The sequence below is a fragment of the Drosophila biarmipes genome, chromosome X (assembly GCF_025231255.1).
Source record: "Drosophila biarmipes strain raj3 chromosome X, RU_DBia_V1.1, whole genome shotgun sequence".
In the NCBI taxonomy this organism is placed as follows: Eukaryota; Metazoa; Arthropoda; class Insecta; order Diptera; family Drosophilidae; genus Drosophila; species Drosophila biarmipes.
Genome location: NC_066611.1, coordinates 11,229,145 through 11,251,229, shown reverse-complemented (window position 1 = coordinate 11,251,229; position 22,085 = coordinate 11,229,145). Strand labels below are relative to the sequence as shown.

Below are 22,085 nucleotides of genomic sequence, written 5' to 3'. Positions count from 1 at the left end.
TATTTAAGGATAGTTCAAGTGGTAACTATGTATAAAAGGAAATTAAATTATTTCGGGAAATTAGAAATTAGGTTCTCTCATTCATAGTGGTTTATAAAGCTTGAATACTATTTAAAAGTGAAAAGTGCTCTGAATAACAAGTGATTATAGTCTTCAATTAGCCATTACCTGACTTGGGAACTTATTTAAACATATATTACCATTATAATGATCCTTTAAGAAGGGTTATATGTTTTATTTTTTCATTCCTAACATTAATTTCACATTCATAGAAATTAGAGGCTTTCTTTTAGAACCGAAAGTGAGATTATATTTCTAGGGAACCAATTAGATATAGTGTTCCCTTATAAGGGGTTCCCTATCGAGCAGCGGGGAGTATGAGAAGCTTACTGGGACCACATAGTCGCCAGCTAGCCAGTCGACTATAGTTCTACCCATTTCCGATTCAGGGTGAGGATGGGCCTGCTGCAGCTCCTGCCGCTGATCCTGGCCGTGGCCATCGGATCCGGAACGCGCTCCTCTTGGGCCGCCGGCATATCGGCCAACGACCCGTGCTACTTCGAGGGCAAGCCGCGCAAGTGCCTGCCCAGCTTCGTGAACGCCGCCTACGGGAATCCCGTCCAGGCATCGAGCGTCTGTGGCGCCCAGCAGCCGGAGCGGTACTGCGAGCTCCTGCGCGACGGCAATGCCGGCGAGTGCCGGGCCTGCGAGCAGCAGCGGTATGGCCCCGCGGCGCTGACCGATCTGAACAACCCCAGCAACGTGACCTGCTGGCGGTCGGGGGCGGTGAACGTGCCCCACGACCCGGACACCGCGCCGCCGGACAATGTCACCCTGACCCTGTCGCTGGGCAAGAAGTACGAGCTGACCTACATATCGCTCTCCTTCTGCCCCCGCTCGCCACGCCCCGACTCGCTGGCCATCTTCAAGAGCTCCGACTTCGGCCAGACCTGGCAGCCCTTCCAGTTCTACAGCTCCCAGTGCCAGAAGTTCTACGGTCGCCCGGACCGGGCCAAGATCTCCAAGTTCAACGAGCAGGAGGCGCGCTGCATCAACTCGCAGCACGACACGGGTGGCGCGGCGCAGAGGTTCGCCTTCAACACCCTGGAGGGTCGTCCGTCGGCCAATGATCTCGACTCCTCGCTGGTCCTGCAGGACTGGGTGACGGCCACCGACATCCGGGTGGTGTTCCATCGCCTGGAACTGCCGCCGCAGCTGCTCAAAGTGAAGAACGCCAATGCCTTCAGCGATGAGATGGGCGGCAGTCGGGAGGAGGACGACGACGACGACGAGGACGATGAGGCGGACCTGGAGATGGACGGCGAGCAGGACGAGTACGACTACAATCTGCAGGACAACGACAGTGCCGACGCCGGCTACGATGAGTACGAGGAGCCCAAGAAGCACCTGGAGCTGGACGACGACCACCTCCACCTGGACTATGCCAGCGATGGAGAGTCCTCGGGTCTCAAGCGCAAGCACAAGGCCAGTGCCTATGAGAAGCACTACCAGAGCAAGCTGGCGGCGACCACGCCCCCGCAGCCCAAGGTCACGGCGCCGGGCAAGACCACGCCCCCGGCCAGCACAGCCGCCCCCTCGGCCGCCGCCTCCGTGGCCCTGCCCATTTCGCAGCACTACGCCGTCTCGGACTTCGCCGTCGGCGGCCGGTGCAAGTGCAACGGCCATGCCTCCGAGTGCGTGGCCACCATGAGCTCGGGAGCGGGAGCGGGATCGGGAACGGACGCGGATGACGGGCAGGACGAGGACGCGGGCCCCGCCGCCGCCGCCTCCTCGCTGGCCGCCCACTTCGGCCGGAGCACCCAGATGAGCGCCAAGCTGGCCATGACCTGCGCCTGCAAGCACAACACCGCCGGCCCCGAGTGCGAGCGCTGCAAGCCCTTCTACTTCGACCGCCCCTGGGGCAGGGCCACCGACAACGACGCCAACGAGTGCAAGAGTGAGTACCCATCCCATGGAAACGATCCATTCTGACACTTTGAAAACTGATATATGGGGATTTTCGGGTTTTTAGGGTATATTTTGGGGCATTATATCGGCATTTCAGATTGTTAAGGTGGTTAAATCTCAAAAACCATATGATATAGGGTTTTCATATCTATCTAAACCTTATATACATAGTTCTTATGTGCAAATATCATGCTTAATAATGCTTTGAAATCCAGATATGTAATACATTTTGGGGGATTTTGAGGAATTCACTTGGGAAATAGCGCATTTCATGGGTCTTATAGGTGATATAGGTGGTATTTTAAAAAAGTTGTAAGCTCTTAAAAATTGTCCCGTAATACCTTTGTTATAATGAAGGCATCTTTTAAGAGTTGGTAAAAATTATTTTAGAACATCGAATGATTACAGAACCATAACAAAAACTATTCAGCTCTCTATCTTATAATCTCTATCTTTATATAGTAAAATACTTTAATGATTGTGTGTGAAATTATCTTATCTAACTGAAGATTTATAGTTGAAATTTAATCGGGTTTCCAAATAGAAAAAAAAAAACAAAAGTTACAAGAGATAATCCCTTTTATCCATATTTCGAAACCCTTTAAACTAGTTTTGAAGTGTTTTTCTCTTATGTACCCCGTGTGCATGTGGTGCGCCGTCGTTTATAGCAAGTGTTCCCTGTGTAAATTTGAGCCCGCCTGTCCAAGTGATGAAGCAGCTATTCTTCCATTGAGCCCATATTGTCCCTGGATATTGATATTGATCTCTCGAGCTGCCCCCGGTCAAGAGCAGAGGTCTTTTCATGGCCGCTCACGCTGGACAGTGCAATCGAGTGCGTTTGCTGGACAGGATTGCAGGGAAAGTTGGGGGCTCGGGCACCCGGGGGCTGGAACTGCGCTTCGAGTGGCGTTTTCAATTGCGAGCTTTGTGTGATTGCCATGGGGCTGGGCCCGGTGATTGTGGACCCATCCCCCATCCCCCGCCTCCTGTCGCCACTCCAGTTCCCCGGCACTCGAGCACTCTGGCCTTGCACTGGCCATCGATGCCATCGCTCCAATTGCCATCAACATTCCTGTCTTTGCATTTTTGGTGTTTTATTCGAGACTCGGAATGGCGCAGTCGAATGCCTCGGATGGCTCGAGACGATTGTCTAGTCTCCGCCAAGAATGTGCGAGCATATCGGGATTTATGCCAGCCACCAGCTCCATCTCCATCATCATCAGTATCCTCGTCCTGGGATGTTCCACTCTGCATCCAGCATACCTTCAGGTCGCCTTACCTTGGCCATAAATTACTAACGATTAACTTTTTTGTAGGCCATTGAAGTCCACCTTGTCGTCCTCATGCTGAATTAATCAAAAGCCAACCAATGGGGGGGCGGAGGTAGCTCTGACCAGGCCCAGGAGTGGGTGGAAGGGGGGTCAAAGGTCAGCTTAAAGACTCCACGCAACGTCGGCCGGCACTAATGTATGGCTTATGGCAAAAAGAAAATCCCATGACAATTGCCGATGAAGCGCAGAGCATTAGCTAGGGGGAGAAAAACTACAGAATTACAGGGTATTAGCCACTACAGTTCCAGCTCTCCTTGGTTAAGCATGCCATAGGAAAAACCTATGTATCTCAAAATGTGATTGAAGCATTTAAATTAGTCACAAGTGCGGGTAATCACGTCTGGGATTTGCCGTCTAGTGTCCGTAAATCTGCGTAAACAAAGAGCCCGGCTGGATGCTGGCCAGAAATTTGCCTAAACTCTTTAACCCCTGGCCAACGGCCCTAAATCGACCTTGAAGCTTACTAAGCCGCATAAGCCGAAAGTTGTCCGTCTACTTTCCCGCTTTTCCATCAGATTTTCCACCCCGCGAAGCTGGCTTTTTTTTTGGTGGGCGGGGGGTGGGGAAAAATTAATTTTCTATGGCTTAAATTTGAATTAGTCTCCGCCGGAATCCCGAGTCCGGACTTCATTACAAATGCAACGAAATAAACAGCGCGGGGACAAGGGTTGCTGGCCATGGAAAGTGATAAAAAATATTTATGTCTGGCGAAATTCCAGCCGCCGCTCTGGTCGCTACTATCCCCATCCCATCTTGTCCTGCCCCATTTCCCCGCCAGTCCCAGCTGTCTAGCGCCGCTCCTCTCCGGCACTGGCAATCTCCTCCGTATGACCACCACTTGGCCACTGGAGAACCAGCCAGTCGAGGGTCCCAAAGTACAGGAAGATTTACAGCTGCAAATAGTACGGAAGAGAGCGGTTTTTGCTTATAACGCCGAATTATGGAATACCATTTATGATGATTTATAGGAGAATTTTGGATAAAAGAATTTTGGAGGTACTAAGTTTCCCTTATAAAGAGTAGGGTTCACAAAACATTATTAAATGTGTTATAGAAATAACATAATATCGATAATACAAAGCCTTGATAAAAATCCCAACTGTTTACCAAGATCTTGGCATATAATATAGCATACTACATAGTTGGTATGTGATAAAAGGAATGTCTGATAATATAGTATGGTGATACGTTTTAAGACCCATTTGTAGGGGAACTAAATCGTGTGGCCAAATAGCGGGTCTGGTGGAGAGGGTAAATATTGAAAAAGGAAAAATAAATATTTTGCTACCTGCTGCCGTGTGGCTTATCTCGCGGTCCCACCTCCACCTCCGACTCCACTTCCACTTCCAGTCCACTCCACCTAAAACGCTTTATTCCGATTTGCTTTATTCGCTGGCGATTTGTCTCGATTCCGTTTGCCCAAAAATTGCTCCCAATTCCCTGGCTCACCTGCACAGTGGTTCGATGTCAATTTAAAAACTAAATTACAATTTTTGTTCCAAATTATTGTTCTAACGGAAATGCTTGTATTTTAAAAATCTATTGAAATATTATCACATGTCAAAAACAGTCTATATTATTTGATACCAAACATTTGGGAACTAAAAAAATTCCAAATGAATCAACAAATTATAGGTGATTTGGTACAGAACACAACATTTATTTAATTAATATGTCTACCGAATACATTTTTATAATTCACGTGTTTTAATATTGTAACATTTCAGGAAAAATTAGTTTTTTTAAAAAGAAATTTTTGGGGTCTTAAAAAAAATTGTTTACAAAATTCTAAGCTATTTGATATAGCAAATATTTGAAACATATGTATTTTTTAAAGCCTTGTTGATTGATAAAGCAATTATTAATAATAAATGTATGCATTTTAACTCCAAATTGATGGCATCTATATCCTTCTGAAATATTTTCACAGACTTTAGTAAGGTTAGCCATGTTTCTAGACCTTATGAAGATTGTAAAACTTGGGAGATCTTGACAGTTGTTAACAGCCAACTAAAAATGAGTGAATAATTGAGTGGATTTATGAATTTATTTATTATACTACTTATGAATATATTAAACGATACTTTTTGTTCCCACTTATTGTCCGTCCCCGACCCACTGTGCCCTAAACCGCCTCATTGGCTCGCCGCCGCGGGTCTCTGGGGTCGAGTGAAGCGCATCTAATGCGAGACATCTGTTAATTTTTTGGCAGGCTGCAATCGCCGGCGATGGAAAACCGGGGGCGGGGGAAGCCGGGAAGGCAAGGGGCATGCCATCCATGGGCCGTCCTTGTCCCCTGCCCCTGCCCCTGCCCCTGCCCCTGACGTGTCCATTTCGGGCTGGACTCGACGTGGACTCTCTCCCTCATTGAGATGCTGCTTTGTTTATTACATTTATTTGTGTGTGATTTTCATATGTTTACTATTCCCCCTCGGGGGTGTGTTCTCGATGGCGCGAGGGTGGTGCTGATACCGTTCCCCGTACCCCCGTGCCCCTGCCTCTTCCGAGGGCTGTTCGGAATGTTCGGGGCGCGACTAATTCGCTGCGTTTACATTTGCAAATTCCGCCCGGTAATCCCGCCAGCTGTGCGCATTTAAACCGTCCTGTCCGGGGAGAGGTGTAAGCGGAGCACCCACAACTGACTTGCAACAAATTGCCCCAGCTTAAGTTGCAGTGCACTCGGGAAAATGTGTTTAATTAAATTGATTAAAAATTAAAAATTTTTTTTATGATTTTTATGTGTTCTTTATCCAAATTAGGTGTATTGAAATCAAAAAAATCAATAGATTCATTAGAATGGGTAAGCTTATGTGCTACTGATCAAAAAATACCCTTCGATAAGCAAAAAATGAATATTTTTTAAAAAAGTCCTAGGTTCATGTCGGCTGGTGACATTATTAATATTATATTTTTTTGTTATGTATGTAGGTGTTCTTCGAAGGGAAAGTTATACGTTTAAACTTTTAGATAAATGTTTATTTATTTTTTTTAACAAAAAAAATTGTAGGAGGTATGTTTAAAAATAATTTTGTTGTTTCATTTAAGGGAATAAAATAATTATTTGTATGTATAGGTTGGTGACATTATTAAATACATTTTTTCTATATGTGGTTTTCAAGGAAAACGTGTTATTTTTTGTAATAAAAAAAGTTTTTGTTAAAAAAAACTAGCAGTATTGGAAATTTTTTTTAGTGCTTTTGGTAATATAATAATTTTTTTCATGCATTGTGATATATGTATGTATAGCACATTGCTTAAACGTGTAGTTTTTTGTGCATGTGATACATGTATTCTAAAAATATAAAAAATTAATCTAAAAACCGGTAGTCATTTCTCGCAGTGCAGTTGAAACAGTAGCAGCGATAGTAAGAGTTACCTCGCGGTTGGCAGTTAAGTTGTTGCACATACGGAGGATGCAACAAGGCGGATTCGGATTCGGATTCGGGATACTGGGCCATTCTGGTCGGGGCATGCTGGTTGGCAAACAGAAAGCAAAATGCAACATTTTATTGCATAACCGCAACACTGTGGCTTTGTGCCACACCCCCCGCCGCCCCTGAGGAGGGCGGGCCGGGCGTGGCGTGTCAATGTGATAAAATGCTGGCAGCTTCCATTTCGCTTGGAATTTCTCCAGTTGCGATTGCTTTGCTTTTTGCCTCCGGTTTTTTTTTCACTTTACTCTTAAAGTATGTGGCAGCGGGAAAAACTGTGTGTAATTTTTGTATTTAAAAGGAGCCGTGAAAAAATAAACAAACTGCAAAGTAGAAGGGTTCGTGGGCGCTGGCACATGGAACTGCATAATGAGTGTCCTTTGTGTAGTGCCAGGACTCGGCGACTGTACTTAATTTGCATGCAGCAGCGGGCTGCACTCGCATACGGATGTGATTTGTTCTGCTGAATGCCCGGAATTTAAGAAATGCGCCCTGGGAATCCTAATAAGTCTGAATTACGCTCTTTTTGTTCGCCAGGCGGAAATGTGGGGCCTTTGAGCATTTCGCATTTAATGAATGAAACTATGGAGTGGATGTTTTGGGGCCGAGCGGGGCCACATCCAGCCATGGAATGCACAAAAAGGACTCAACTAATGGAGCCCGAGAGCATTCAAAGGGAAACTTGTGCGAAATCGAACTCACAAAGGCTACCATCAGCATTCCCCGATTTAGGGGAAATGCAAAGTGTTTAAAGTAGCCCAAAAGTAGCAGGGGATTTTTATTTATTTTGCTCAAGTGTATCAGTGGCAAGCTTTATATTTCTGGGCAAGGGAGTTTGCCACCTCGCTTTAGACATATTCATAAAATGTTATAGAGGGAATATAATATTTGGAAGTTTCTGTATTGGTTCTTTGGCATTTCTTGACTAATGTAATTAAACTTATTTTAATAGATACCATAATTACTTTTATATTGAGGCATCCTCAGTGAGCACTTCAATTGCAGGCAGTGGATTACCCGTCACTCGATTTTCCCCCGGGGAACACCCGCAGATCCTGGCAGTTCCCTCCCCAGCCAACCAGCTGCCCGACCAACCACCCCACTTTCCAACTGTCCAGCCGTATCCGACTAATGGCTTCCCTAAGTCAGCACTCTAATTCCCGCTCGCCCAGTGTCAGTGCTTGATTCATCACTTTTACTTCCGTTTAATTGCTCCCCCGAGCCAACGTCTAACACCCGCCCGAACCCAGCAGCCGGGAACCCTCCTTATATTGCATCCTATTGTTTCGTGGCATCGTGGTGCCCTTCCTGCCCCCACTGTTAACCGAAAAACAGCGATAAGTTGATGACTTTTTGGCTTTTTGCTGGCAACTTGAAACCTTTCAACTACACAAACTGTAAGCCACCTCGGATTCCGTGGCCCCCACCTCGGTTCTGCCTGCTCCATTCTCGATTCTCCGTTCTCGATTCCCCTGGAAGCCATCAACGCCACATTCCACCGACTTCTTCTTCGTTTCCCGCTGCTGCTGCTGCTGTTTGTTGCATATTTTCTGTTTCTGACTTTTTCTCAAGCAATTACTTTTTAATTTGCGCAAGCATTTGGCGCCGGCAACGAAGAACAACAACAACAACAACAGTGCACCGCGTCGGTAGTTGCCACGCCCCCTTAAAAGCCCCCGCCACCTACTATATATATAGCTTCTGTCTTACGTTCAGCATTTTTCGGCAATTTGTAGAGAAGTGGCAGGGTCTCACTGAGGAAAAAGGGGCTGATTATCGTTAGGTTATAAATATCGTTAATCGATATTGTTATCGATAAAATCGATACCATTAACATTAAATTAATAATATAGTAATGCATTTAGAATTTTTCGACCATTTTTATAGAAATGAAACTCCCTTACTGAGGCAAAAGAGCTTTTGATAATATCTTTGGTTAATAACATAAGTAAATCGATATTATTTTCGATAAAATCGATTAAAGCAAATGTTTCGTAATTTTATAAAATTGAATTTTGCAATATTCAACCATTTTTAGAGAAGTGGAACTCCCTCACTGAGGGAAAAGGGCTTCGGAAAATATCATTCGGTAATAAAATTAGTAAGTCGATAATATCATCGATAGAATCGATAAAATTGTAAAAGTTGCTTTCTTATTTTTAAATTCATATTACATTTTTGATCATTCTTGACCGAATAAAATATATTACTGTTAAGGAGAAATAATTACTTTAAAGATGCAACTTGTGTTCATGATTATTCCCAATAATTTATTTAGTTTTAAACTGCCTATTTCCTATTCAATCTTTTTGTATAAGATCATTGCCTTCAAATGCAGATTAAGCTTTGGTAGAACCAGTTGCCCAACCACCTTATCCGATCCATAGCCCGCCAAAAACAGATAGCTCAGAAATGGCAAGTTACTCGCAGAATCTGGAACTCAGATTTGATTTACCTCAGTGTCTTGCGGATGCCTTTAAGGGGAACCCGCCGACTATTTTGTGCGGCGGTTCTCAACCACAAGCGGCTTAATTTTGCGCTATAAACCCACCGCCCACGCGGTCCGCTCCTCGTTCTTTTGGCTAGGTGACCATATGGAGGTGGAATTAAAATTGGAAGTGGATGTGATTGGCCGCACTCCCCGTCGCATCAAGTCATGTTTTTATGACTTTATTCTGATTTTTCCCTTCTTTTTGGTCACAGCCAGCAGCTGTTGCAGCTGTTTTGGCTTTTTTAGCCGCTTTTGGTGGCTGTCTTGTGGCCAAGAGACCGAAATTCCTATCCTATCGGCCATCGTCATCCGCTGCTTTGGGCCACAAAAAACCCACAAAAAAAAAAAGAGAGAACACTTCAAAGAGCTCTTTTGGTTCTGTCGTCGTCGTCATCGCTCCAATTAGTTTTCGTTATAAAATTTAAAGTGTAATTTATGGTATCAAACAACTGGCCAAATGCTGTTGCCTTTGACGATGACCGCAGAAGAGGCAAGGCGAGGAAATGCTCTTTGCCTGCAAAAGATGTTAATTTATTGCTTGATTGAAGGAGCATTTCAGATACGCAGATACATTTGTCAAGCCATTTAAATGCAATTCGAAGGACTTGCTTGGCTCGGATTAAGGATGAATAATGCAATTAGGAGGCCACCGATTTTCCCTCCTTCCTGCTGTTTTTCTTGGCGAGCAGCAGAAGCATATATCAATTAATTTGCTCGCTTTTCACTCCCAAGAGAGGGAAAATGTACTGGGTTTTTTGTTTTGCCTGGCCGTGCTTTGTTTTCCCTGCCATTTCCATTTTCCCCCGTTTTGTTTGCCCTTCTATATTGTTTACCCTCTGGTCCTGGATTTTTGGAACTGCTTCCAGATGATCCTGGCGCAAAAACCCCAAAAGCAGCCGAGCAGTACGTGTGTGTGTATCCTTGTATTCCTTGTTTTTCCTGTCTTGTTTTCCCTGTGCCTTGGTTTTGTTTTCACTTTTCGGGCTTTTCCCCAACTTGCCCCCGACGCCGAGTCGCTTGGCAACAAGATAAAGTGCATCTGCTTGCCACAGCATTGGAGAATTCAATTTCTGGGATAATTCACTTGGGCAGCCATCGAATGGAGTGCTCGGAAAAGTTAATAATAATACGAATCGCAGCCACTTTAAAGATCACTGCCGACTGCAATTACATTGCGACCCTGGGCTCAGACACGAACCCGTGTTCCGTTTACATCTACCCAACCTCAACCCATTTCGATTGAATAGTGCTACTATATCACCACTTTTTCGCCATCAAGTTCACTGAGTTCGCAGTCGGCGACGCAAGTTCACAGTACTCGTATTATTCACTAATTATTCGAAGGCCCCATTCACGTCTTTAGCATCGTTTGCTTTGAATTCCTTGTGTGTCAGTTCTTTTCATTTGCATTGAGCTGTGCAAATTAAATTTGCCATCGTGTCAATTTCTCACCCACACAGGCACACTGAAAGAAAATGATATGCAAGACCAGGGAAAAATATATAATAAGTAATGAACATCATAAGATTATATTCCAGTTCTTAGAGTTGTGAGAGATTACTTATTTAGAATAAATAAATTTTAAAATGGGCAATGTAAAGCTAAAATGTTAATATTATATAATATATATATTTAATATATTAAAAACAAATATTATGAATATTATTGGATACCTTTTTTCCTGCGGAGTTATAAATATTTTAAATCACTGTATTATATTGCGATTTTTTAGAGCGATGAGACATTGAAAATGTGAATGAAAAGTAGCTTACAATGTTATTATGTGAATATATCCAAGAAATGTGACTGATTTAATGTAATGCAGTTATAATTTGGTTAAAAAAATCCTATAAATGGGATACTTGATAGCTTTGTTGCGAAAATCATAAAGGGATTTTTTTCCTGCTAATATATATGCTCTATCCTTTGGATATTCCGAAACTTAAACCAAAATTCTCACACACTTTGCGAATGAAAATAGTAAAAGTTTCCATTATGTGTGTGCATTTCTTCTCTGCTATTTTCGCCGGGAATCCTCTTTTATTTATGTCGTGTATTTTATAGATACATGCCCCCATTTTCCCCCCCATTTTCATTGCCATTTCCATTTACCACCCCGTTTTTTCTTTAAGCCCGCCCGTGCTTAGCTGCAAATTGCAATTAGTGTTGACTTATGCTGCGATGTTGGCTCTGCCTTTCCGACGCTTTCCCGGCGCTTTTCCCCCATTTTCCTGTGGCATTTGCGGGTTGTTTTGGCTTGCAGCCGCTCAATATCTCAGTTGCTCACTTGCTCAATTGACTCAATGAAACTGCTATTTCCCGGGCTGCACTCCTTTCCACCGGCGTCCGCCTGTCTTCTGCATTATTCAGCCGCTGCTGCTCTGTGGCTTTTCCATTACTTGGAAAACACTAGGAAAATGCCCCTGCTGCCCACCTGTGGCCACCTGTGAAAAGCCGTCGTCCGGCGGTATTTTAATTGCCAAATGCTTTGTTTTACGCCGCAGCCGATGCGAAAACAACACGAGCAACATGGCAACAACCAACTAACAACTGCGATTACATGCACTGGGAGAAATGGGGTGCTCATCATTTTTTTAGGAAATTTTATTCTATTAAATCTTATTCTTAAACATTGTATGGAAATTATATCCTTATATTTTATTAGGCCTTGCATAAAAGTTTTAAAAATTTTTAATAAATTAATATATTTTATTCATCCTATATCATATGTTATATATATAAATGATTTAAAAAAAAACGTATCCCTAGGTAGTCTCTATTTTTTATTAGCTTTATATTATTATTTATTTACACAAATGTATTGAATTCAAATATGTTATGTTGTAAATGTTATACAAAATTTCTAACAACCATTTATTTCTTATTATTGATAAGAAGTTTTTTTTTCAACATTTGTTGATTTTAATTAAAATCTAAAACTACATTTTTTTCAGTGCCTGAAAAGGTACCAAACAGAAATAATGTTTGGTTAGTTAGTTGTCGGTTTTATTTCCCCAAAGCCGCCATTGCAGCCACACAGAACTTAATTTAAAAGCAATTTTCATGGCAATCTAAATGAATTCGGGGGAGCGATGGGCGTGGGGCCATAGGGGGTTAATGGGGTGCCGGAAGGGGGGTTGACAAATCGAATGGCGTTGTCGCAGGCTCGTTTACAGTGTTCGCCTTCTTAACCCCCCCTGACACCACGAAATCCCCCCTTCGCCACCTCGTTAGCTACCTTGAAAACTCACATAAATTAAAGGCACGGAAAAACTATTAAAGCATTTTCCCCTGCCAAGTGTGTGTGTGTGTGTTAATGAAGAAAATTAAATGGAGCCGGGCGAAATGGATTCTGTGGTACTTGAGCAGGGGCTACAATAGTTGGGGAGGCCATTACAAGCCGAAAATTTGTACCCAGCATTAAAATGCCCCCCTTGAAATTACACAATTCGGAGGGGGTTGCGAGGAAAAAGGTAAAATATTAATGATATTATACGGCTTTTTAGAAGAGCACTTGAGTATCACACAATTTGGAAAGGGAATGTGGGCAAAAAGGCACTTTATCTTAGATGTTATAAGGTTTTTGGGAAGACTACTTGAAAATTACAATATTTTGAATGTGGGATGTGAGTAAAAGGATATATTATCTGAGATATTATACGGCTTTGTAGAAGACCACTTGATTATTACACATTTGGATTTGGGTATGAGTATATCTATGACATATATTATAGGGTTTTAAGAAGATCACTTGAATGTCTGACAATTCGGAGTGGGTTGTGAGTAAGAAGATATATTTTCTCAATTATTATATAGTTTTTTGGAAGAACATTGACGCTCACATTTTTCAGGGAAGTACCATAGAAAGATCTGAAATCTATACATTTATTTTATTATATTTTTAATATTTTGTTTAAGCTTTATCATATAATATTTTTTTTGAAATACTCTCTAAGGATCTTAAAAATAATATATTATATATAATGGCTAACTCTTTAAATACCATATAAAGATCCCAAAAAAAGTACTTGATATATGAAAACATTTCCCATATTCCCACATATTTCCTAAATATGGCCTTGTTTTTGCCACCAGAGTACGGTATTTTCCGGCTTGAAAGATGATATTCTCTCTGCGCCAACCTTAGAGCCTCATAAATTTCCAGCTAACCGAAGCCACTTGGGAATCTCGAGTGCGGAAACTGAAAAAACCCATATTCACACGGGCTGGGGGAGGGGAAAACTTGTACGGTCGTATCACCTCTCTAGACCCATAATTCGATCGGGTGTGAGTTGCCCATCGGGGGTCCCGGCTCACGCACACAAATTAATTTCAAAGCATTTCGATGCTGTTTTTCCCCACCAGATGGAAATGGAAATGCTGCGGCTGCTGCTGCGGCTGGGGCTGGGGAGCTGTTAATAAGTTGCAGCGATTTGTTGCCTGTCTGTCGAGATTCCCCCTTTCGCCGCTCAAGTGTTAATTACTTCCAATTCGAATTTGTTTTTGGGTTAGATTATAATTTCTCGGGGGGCCGAAATGGTAATTCAGACTTTACAGGACAGGCGCCGTTTTTTAATAGAGAGTTTGTGCTTCTGTTTCGGCTTCGGTATCCCATTTCTGTAGCATTTCTGCAGCATTTCCCTCGGCTTTCGCTGCAATTTGAGGCTGCTTTTTTTTGCTCCCACTGCACGTGGGCCCCAAAAGCAGGGGCGTAGTGTGGCAGGGCGGGGGGCAGTTTAAACTGCGGCACGTAGTCGTTAGCGTTGAAAAGCGCGAGAGCGTAGCGTTGACTGCCAAATGAAAAGCCAGGCAAATAAAAGCCGGCCCAAGGAGCAGGGGCGTGGCGAAGAGGGGGCGAGTCCAGAGATTCGATTACACTGCCCATGGGTGGTGGTGGAGGTGGGTCGAGGCGGGGGGCGGGCTGCGGGTGGCCGGCACTGACCGCAGAATCATGCGGCCTTCGGTTAGTTTGAATCCCTTCTGCTGCAAAAGCATTTCAGATTCCATTTCTTTGGGCCCCCCCTTGCCGTGTTCACAGCTCTTTTTTTTTCTCTGGGGCCTTTTGCTTTGACTTCTGGGTCCTCGGCAAAAAAGGGGGCTTCCACGGGGGCCTCCAGGGGCGGCGGTGTGGGGTGGTTAGTTGAGTGCGTCTCGTTGCACTTCATTGAGCCGTGCAAGTGTTAAAAGTGTAGCAAATTGCGTGGTTTTTATGCACCGAAAAAGATGAATGGATGGGGCATATATATACCACATATACTATGTGTATCCATGGGTGTAGGGCACCCCCCCCCACCGCCCCCCACAGACTCCCATAATGGGGAGTGCATCCGGCGATCCATGGGAATTACTTTGCGGTTGAGCTCCACTTGGATTTGTGCATGTCTGACTGCTGGCTCCCACTTCAGCCCTCTTTCAGGGTCAGTACTGTGGCATTTTGCTTCCCGTTTGATCTGTAAATATATCATTTCTTACAGAAGAGATAGAGAAACCCATTAATTCCATTATTATTGCATCTATGCCAAACAATCTGCGGTGGCTTTTGTGTAAAGTTTGCCTATCGCCTGTAAATCTCTCGCTGCGATGATAAATCATAATTAAACTTGGTCTTGGGGAAGTGAAACACACGGCAGGCCCCTCTTTAAGCTTCTCGGCTCTTCAGCTGAGGATAATTTAAATTTTCCCACTCTATTTCCCCCGCACCAGCGCCGGCCATTTGAACACGGCCAGCCGTTTGTCCCGTCGACGGCATATTAATATTGAATTATTTGTCATTGCCCAGCGGCAGCTCAAACAATGGAAAATTAATTGACGAGTTCATTAACTTTCAAATGAATATGCTAACAAGAGTGGAACAACAACGGCCCATCGATAGGGGGGGGGGCCGAAAAAAAAGCGATGAAAATAAAATATAAAATTTCAGGCCAATTTAATTTTAAACTGTCGCTAATAACTTTCGACCCAACAGTTGCCACCGGCCGATAAACTAATGAAGGCTTAAATGATGTATTGTTGTGGTGCTCTGCTGCCAGGGCCCTAATGAGCTGGTAAGCCCGGGGAGTCTGCAATAAAATGCAGGCTAATTAAAAAAAAGCCCCATATGCACGCGCAAAAGTGCTCAACCTTTTACATGAAATGTGTGTAAGGGCGGACAGCTTATGGGGCTGATCGAAAAAGGAGTTACCCTGTTAATTTTAATCGGCAATAATCGATTTTATCAATGCTATCGAAATTATCGAAAAGAAATAGTACCATTACAATACTGTAAGTCTGCAAAAATAATTTATATTGCAGAGCAAAAAGTGGAGAGCTTTAATAACTGATGAAAAGAGGGACTAACCAGTGAAGTTGGCATTTATCGACTTTATCGATACTATCAAAAACAGATTACCATTGCAGGAAATATAAAATAAGGCTAGAAAACACTGTAAGGCTGTAAAAATGAATAATATTGCAGAGCAAAAAGTGGAGAGCATCAAAGGCTGATGGTAAAGGGATTAACCAGTGAAGTTGGCATACATCGATTTTATCGATATTATTAAAATTATCGAAAAGAAGATTACCATTGCAGGAAATATAAAATAAGAGTTACAAAATACTGAAGTCTGTAAAAAAAACTATATTGATACTGTCGATGGCAAAACCAGACACTTTTGCTTAATTACAAAACCATCGATAGTGTCGATAGTGCTATCGATTGTTTGAACAACTTCTTTTTTATTTTTTTTATTAATGATGTAAAGTAGCCATACTTTACCGATTTTGTTGTACTTTATAATGACCGATCGTCCATCATGCCCCCTGTAAGTCGCCCAATTACAGGGCACTTTGGAAAATTCGCAAAAACGTTTGGAAACAGCTTAACAAAGTGATTTAGTTTCCACTCCAGTCCCGGTTCATTACGCATTATTTATGGCCGTAAAAGGCAGCCGAACGCACAGAAAGAAAGAGCCACCCACTTTAACAAATATACACGCACTCAGACGAAAAACAATAAAATGCACTAATAAAATCTCACACATTTTTGACTTCATTAAAATGTTGCACGGATCATTTGTTGTTCTTGTTATACACACCCACACACCCACCCACCCAGAGTTATTATTAGCATAACCGAGGGTTTAAAAACATTTCATTAAAACAAAAACTTTTAGAATGATATTTCGGTGCGGTGAGTGGGCAATTCAAAACGTTAATTGTCAACTTTTTCAACACAGCGTTCAGAGTGAGCTGGGGAATAAAATCAAAAAGCCACAATGCCAAAAACGTGACTAGGAATACATTTTCGTAATTAAATTTTTTCGGTGGAAACATTTAAATGGAAAAAACCAAACCGAATTGATTGAACCAATATAATTAGGCAATAAAACGAGACACTCGCAAATTAATGGCCGAAACATCTCCCCCTACTTGTGTACAATCGAATACCTTTTGCGGACAATGGGCGGAATTTGTTCATTTTTGGGAGACCCATTGTCTCGCTCGGGCAATACTCGAACACTCACTCCGGCACTCGATCCATTCACATCGATTCTGATGCCGATTCTGATGCCGATTCCGATACCGATGCCACAGAAAGCCGCACAATTAACAAGAGTCGACGGCTGTGCCTGCCCCCAATGGGGGTGGCATCCAGGGAGGAGGCCTGAAATCTATACGCGATAATTAAATCGAATGCATTTTTGAGCTGTGCGCCAGTGATTTTGATTGATTTCGCTGCACTTAAGTGCCTGCATTTTCCACCGCACCGCCGCACCGCAGCGCACACATGGCGTATGAGTGATTTTTACGATTTAACCCATTGAGCGAGCGCAACATTCTAACGACCGGCCATGGATTCCCTCAACTTTCGCTTAACACCGCCCATTAATCACTCGCCAGCCGGGTTTTTCCAAACTACGGGCACAATTGATGCGCCGATTTAACTCTTATTTGGCCATTAAGGGCGTGTGAAAATGCTGGAAACAAATAGCCGTTCGGCTGTTGTGGTTTCAATAAATCCAACTCAATTAACTACCCTCGGTGAGGGTTTAATAAAAATATTTATTTACAAGGGAGAAATTATAGCAGTCTCCAAGAGATACGTATAGAAAAACTGCAGTATTTATCTAGTATATTTTGTAGGAGCAACGCTTGTTAAGCTACAGTCCCAAATTTCTTTTGTGAGTTGAAAAAATATCTTGGTGAAGAAAACAAGTTAAAAAAATGAAAGTAGCTTCTGCGCAAAAACGGCTTGATGGGAAAATCCTACAAAATAGTTTTGAGACCCTTGATAAGTTTAAAATGATACAAAAGTACCCTTCTTTTATGCTAACTAAGCTGATACTAAACCTATGGCAACGGGTTTTTTTAGAACTAATATCGCCAATGGTAGATTTAAATGTAATATCCTTGTGAAGCCAGCAAAGAGCAGTACTCCTTCGGTTTCGCCGTGGCCAGTGAGCAATCACAAAGCTTATTGAATCGCGGAACCCAATATCGCCTGCTCAAATTCATATTGGCAATTGATGCAAAAATTCGTTTACATTTCCCACTCCCACTGGCCGCCAGACTGCGATGCTGATGATGATGGGTTCTGCTTTGTTCTGGGCCCTCCTCGGGGCCTCCCTCGCTCGGGGTGGGATGACATCAATAGCCATTCTTTTGATTACAGTTCGGTTTTAATTTCCTCAACACCTACAGGTTGAGAAAACAAAGCAAATGGAATTGCGGTTGGCGGCCGCGGCAAAAAACATCAAAACGAAACGAAGGAAATTCATCAACAGGACGGGGGTTTCGCTTTTCTTCCTTTCCCTGGCTCGCTCCCTTTGGCCGGAAATGAATAAATTATTTTTGAAAATTAAATATTTGAAATGACAAAGTTGGCATAAAAAAGCGAATTATGCGAGCGAGCAGGCTGCGTTCCAAAAAAAAAAATAAGCAAGGCAAAAATGTGAAAAGTAAGATGGAGAATCTGGCGGCCGGCGGAAGTGGCGGCCGTTAAAACACTCGCGATGAACTGTCGGAAACATCGTCTCACAGAAGCTCCGCCGGACTCAATATTAATTTTATGCAAAGTGTGGACCATTCAAATGACGACTGTGCCGGCCACCCTCCGCCGAGAAAGTCAGCCGACCGGACATAATGCCCGCCACTGCCGTGGGTCAAACGGAAAGTGTGTGTTTTGTGTTTGCCAGTTGCCGGGCCTGACAAGCTGTCTGGGGCCTTGAAGGCCGGGGGAGCCTGGCAGCCCAAAGGGCCATCTAGCCGAGGGACCGAAGCGGGAGACGGCAGCAACAACATCCATCCCAGTGGCAACATCGCATCGCAGCAACAGCAGCAGCGGCAGCAGCAGCAGCAGCAACAGCAGGGAGTAGCCCCAAGAAGAAGCCTGCTGAAGAGGGTTTCTGGCGGGGATTCGGCGGGGGCAAGAAGGACGACTCGACTCGAGTGACAAGTACGTGCAAATGATACTACAACGTACGATGTACTTGACTTTGCTTCGGCATGTTGCTGCTGCTGCTGCTGCTGCTGCCGCTGCTGTTGCAGTTGCATGTTGCTGCGGTGCGTTGCGCCGTATTTATTACACTTTTAATGACAGCGACAACGGCTGAGCCGCAGACTCAAGCCAGCCCATCGCATCGCAGCGGAGCTGAAACTCCAGGGGCGGTACAAGCTGCTACTAATCTGTGACATCTATTACTCTGCTCCGGAAAAGTGGGGATAAAAGTGTGCGGGTGCGGTGGTCACATGCCGTACACGGCGAAACTCGTAATGAGGGTTAATTGGATCTTGAGTTACGTGCGAGGGTCCTGGTGGGTGACATTCCCATATCACTTTTTCATAGTTTCAAAGCAACCATAATTTTAAAGATTCATTAGAATATACCAAAAATACCATATGCTGTGCCATATTTTATAATGCAGTTTTTAGAGAACACACTAAAACCCTGAGTTTAAAACTAGCTGATTTTAATCATAAAATTTTTGTATGTTTAGTATTTTTTTAGTTTTTAAAATGTACATAATGGTACATAACAGTATTTATATCCGTAGCAAAAATACCATCAGTGTAAACGCCTTTGAGTATGCAACATATTGGGTTACATAGTATTTTATCAGATAGTATGTAGAGCTCAGGTTGTTTTATTTAAAATATGTAATTTTTAAACCCACTGAATTTTGAGTTATTTATATTCGTATTGAGTTTTCATTGGTTCCTTAGAAAATACCAAAAATAACAGCCAAACGCATAGTTGGTAATGGTAATGTCTTAGTAAAAAGCTAGACTTGCGGACTTATATTCGAACTTGCTTTTCAATGGATTCCTAAATATACCAAAAATACCAAATCTTGTATCATATTCAAAAAAAAGGGTATTTTATCATAAATTTCTTACTACCAAATGAAAACTTCGGTATTTTTAAGGCACCGATGACATTTCTTGGCATTAATATGCAACTATTGTAAGTTTTAATCATAATATGATAATTTATCATTCAAATAATCCGATAAAAGTTCGAAATGGGAGATGTTCCCATCCCAATTTCTCACTGTGTAGGCACTGAGCTGTGTTTACCTTTGGCTGCGTTTTTGGGCCAAACAACTAGGGGTAACAGGGGGCTCTGTTGGGGGCTGGGGTCCAAAGGCCAAGGCAATGCCTGTTGTCGGGGCACGCGCGTTGTTCTTGCTGTTCCTGCTGTTGTTGCCTGCGCATTTCCGGCTGAGGCTGCGACTGAGGTCGAAAGTCGACTCGAGTGTCTCCTGGCTGGAACTCCCCTCTGACATACACACCCATCCACATCTACATCGCCACACATATACCTAGAATTTGTTTTTTCTGCTCTGTTTCGGTCGTTTTGTATCGGCATGCGGAGATACCCACAATCAGAAGAATAAGAAATAAGAAGAACTGCTGCCGCCACAGGAGGGGGCACATTTTTATGCGCTTTAATGAAAATCCTCTTATGCTCGTTGCGAATAGCGAATAGAGATGTGCCTTTCTTTGTGGGCGGGCACGAGAAAAAATGAAAAGCAGAAAAGACGGGGCGAATTTCGGAGAAGAGTCACGATTGTTATTGTAACGTGATTGTGAAAGCAAATCGGATTAACATACGTAAAGCTTTCGCTGCCTCGTGGTCACAGTGAACGGAAGTGAAGCCGTGACCGGCAGCAGTGACTTCCTTTCACTAAGGTCAGCTACTAGGGGGAGCAGTTTCTTATAGGGGAAAAGGTAACCTAACCTATAAATAGAAAAATTTTTATTTACAAATAGGAGTGTACTTGGTACGATACTATTTTTTACCATTAAATCAAAATATCCATTTTCATAATATTTTACTAAACTGTTTGTACAAAATCAAATGCTTATGGTTATTCCCAAACTCCCATAGATCAAGGGGTTTTAAAGTCTTACGGATGTTTTCTTTCATGAATCAACTTTAAAATGTTTACAAAATCGGAAACAAGTTGGGTCCCAAATTTTGAGCATTTTTGAAGTCGTTTTCTTGTTGAAGTTTTGTTTTCTGTAGACTGCAGTACCTAGTTTCTTCAGACCGAAGTCACGGCTTTCTGTCCACTTTGCCACTTGGCATCACTGGCGAATCAATGGGCCGCAACGACGGCAGCGGCACAGTCACAACAACGACGGCAGGCTGCTTTGTGCCAAGTTTTGTTTAAAGTTTACTTTGGTTTTAGCATCGTCGCCGACGATGACGATGGCGATGGCGATGGCAACGTCAAGCCTCGGTCCCCATTTACATCCACAACCGCAGCAGACGGCGAGGAGCAGCAGCAGCAATGCGGCAGCAGCAGCAGCAACAGCAACATCCCAGCAGCAGCAGCAACGGCAACAAACAAACTGAAGAGTTGCTGCTGCTGACGTTGCAACGTCGCGACGGTGACGTTGTCTATTTACCTTTGAGTTAGTTAAACCCGATGCTGCCTCTGCGTGTATATTTTACTAATTTAGATTAACCTGCAGCAAAAAGGAGAAAAAGCTGGAAAAAGAAGCGAAGATGACGACGGAAAAAGAAAATTCTATCGCATTGCACACATGAGCACGTACATGGCAGGGTTCCAACCATCCGACCATCCAACCATCCGACCAACCAACCGAAACCAAACCCAGCCGAACTTGGGCCTGCCTGGCAATTTAAGATTATGAACCACACGCAGACAACGGCAGTCTGGCGACAGGGGCGGCCCAAGAGGGGGCCCCGCAAGGGGGCCAGAAGGGCGGGGAAATAAAAGTAAAAAAGAAAGGCAGGGAGCCCGGCCTACGGGCAAGTCTAGGCCTTGGCATATGCTCCACTCTTTGGCTGGCGCATGGCCAAGTCTCTTGTAAAACCCCCCCAGGCCCTGCCCCCTCCTACGTCCATGGAGCCCCGGCTGCAGGTGCTGCCTGCAACTTAATTTTAATACCCTTTCCCCGGCTTACAGCCCATCAGCTGGCCTAAGAAGCGCTCAGTGTCCCAGCGGAAGGCATTTGATCTCGTAAGATCATGTATTATGGGAGCCGTTGTCATGTTCCTAGGGATCTCTGTGGGATGGTATTTAATTCCACTTTTAATTCTCAGAAGTATAGTATAATACTGATACTGATATATCATACTGATGATCACACTTTTAGGAAAAGCTCTTTATTTATTTATGGGTTTATTATTATTTTACTTACTGGAAAAATGGTATTTTGTTTGTTTTGCTATTTTTGGTAATTTTTTTTTTACTAATATACCACATTTTTGCTTAAATGATATGATACAAATTTATGATTTTCTTTTACATTTTCTTACAAGTTCTTTGTTTTTTTTTTAAGTATTCCCAATCTTGGTTATGAAAAAAAGGGAATTTTTTTTTAATACCAGAAGATTATTTTTCTCATTTGTTT

At 43.3% G+C, this 22,085-nt stretch overlaps 1 protein-coding gene across 2 annotated transcripts in view; it reads left to right on the top strand.

The window, feature by feature from the left end:
- The window catches only part of LOC108025851 (netrin-B), a 73,158-nt gene that overhangs the window by 1,244 nt on the left and 49,829 nt on the right, over nt 1-22,085 (top strand). For both annotated transcript variants that reach the window (XM_050886769.1, XM_017096516.3), the window contains exon 2: nt 450-1,957. In XM_050886769.1, coding sequence (XP_050742726.1) covers nt 457-1,957 — 1,501 coding nt within the window. In that variant the 5' untranslated portion in view covers nt 450-456. The remainder of the gene's footprint in view (nt 1-449; nt 1,958-22,085) is intronic.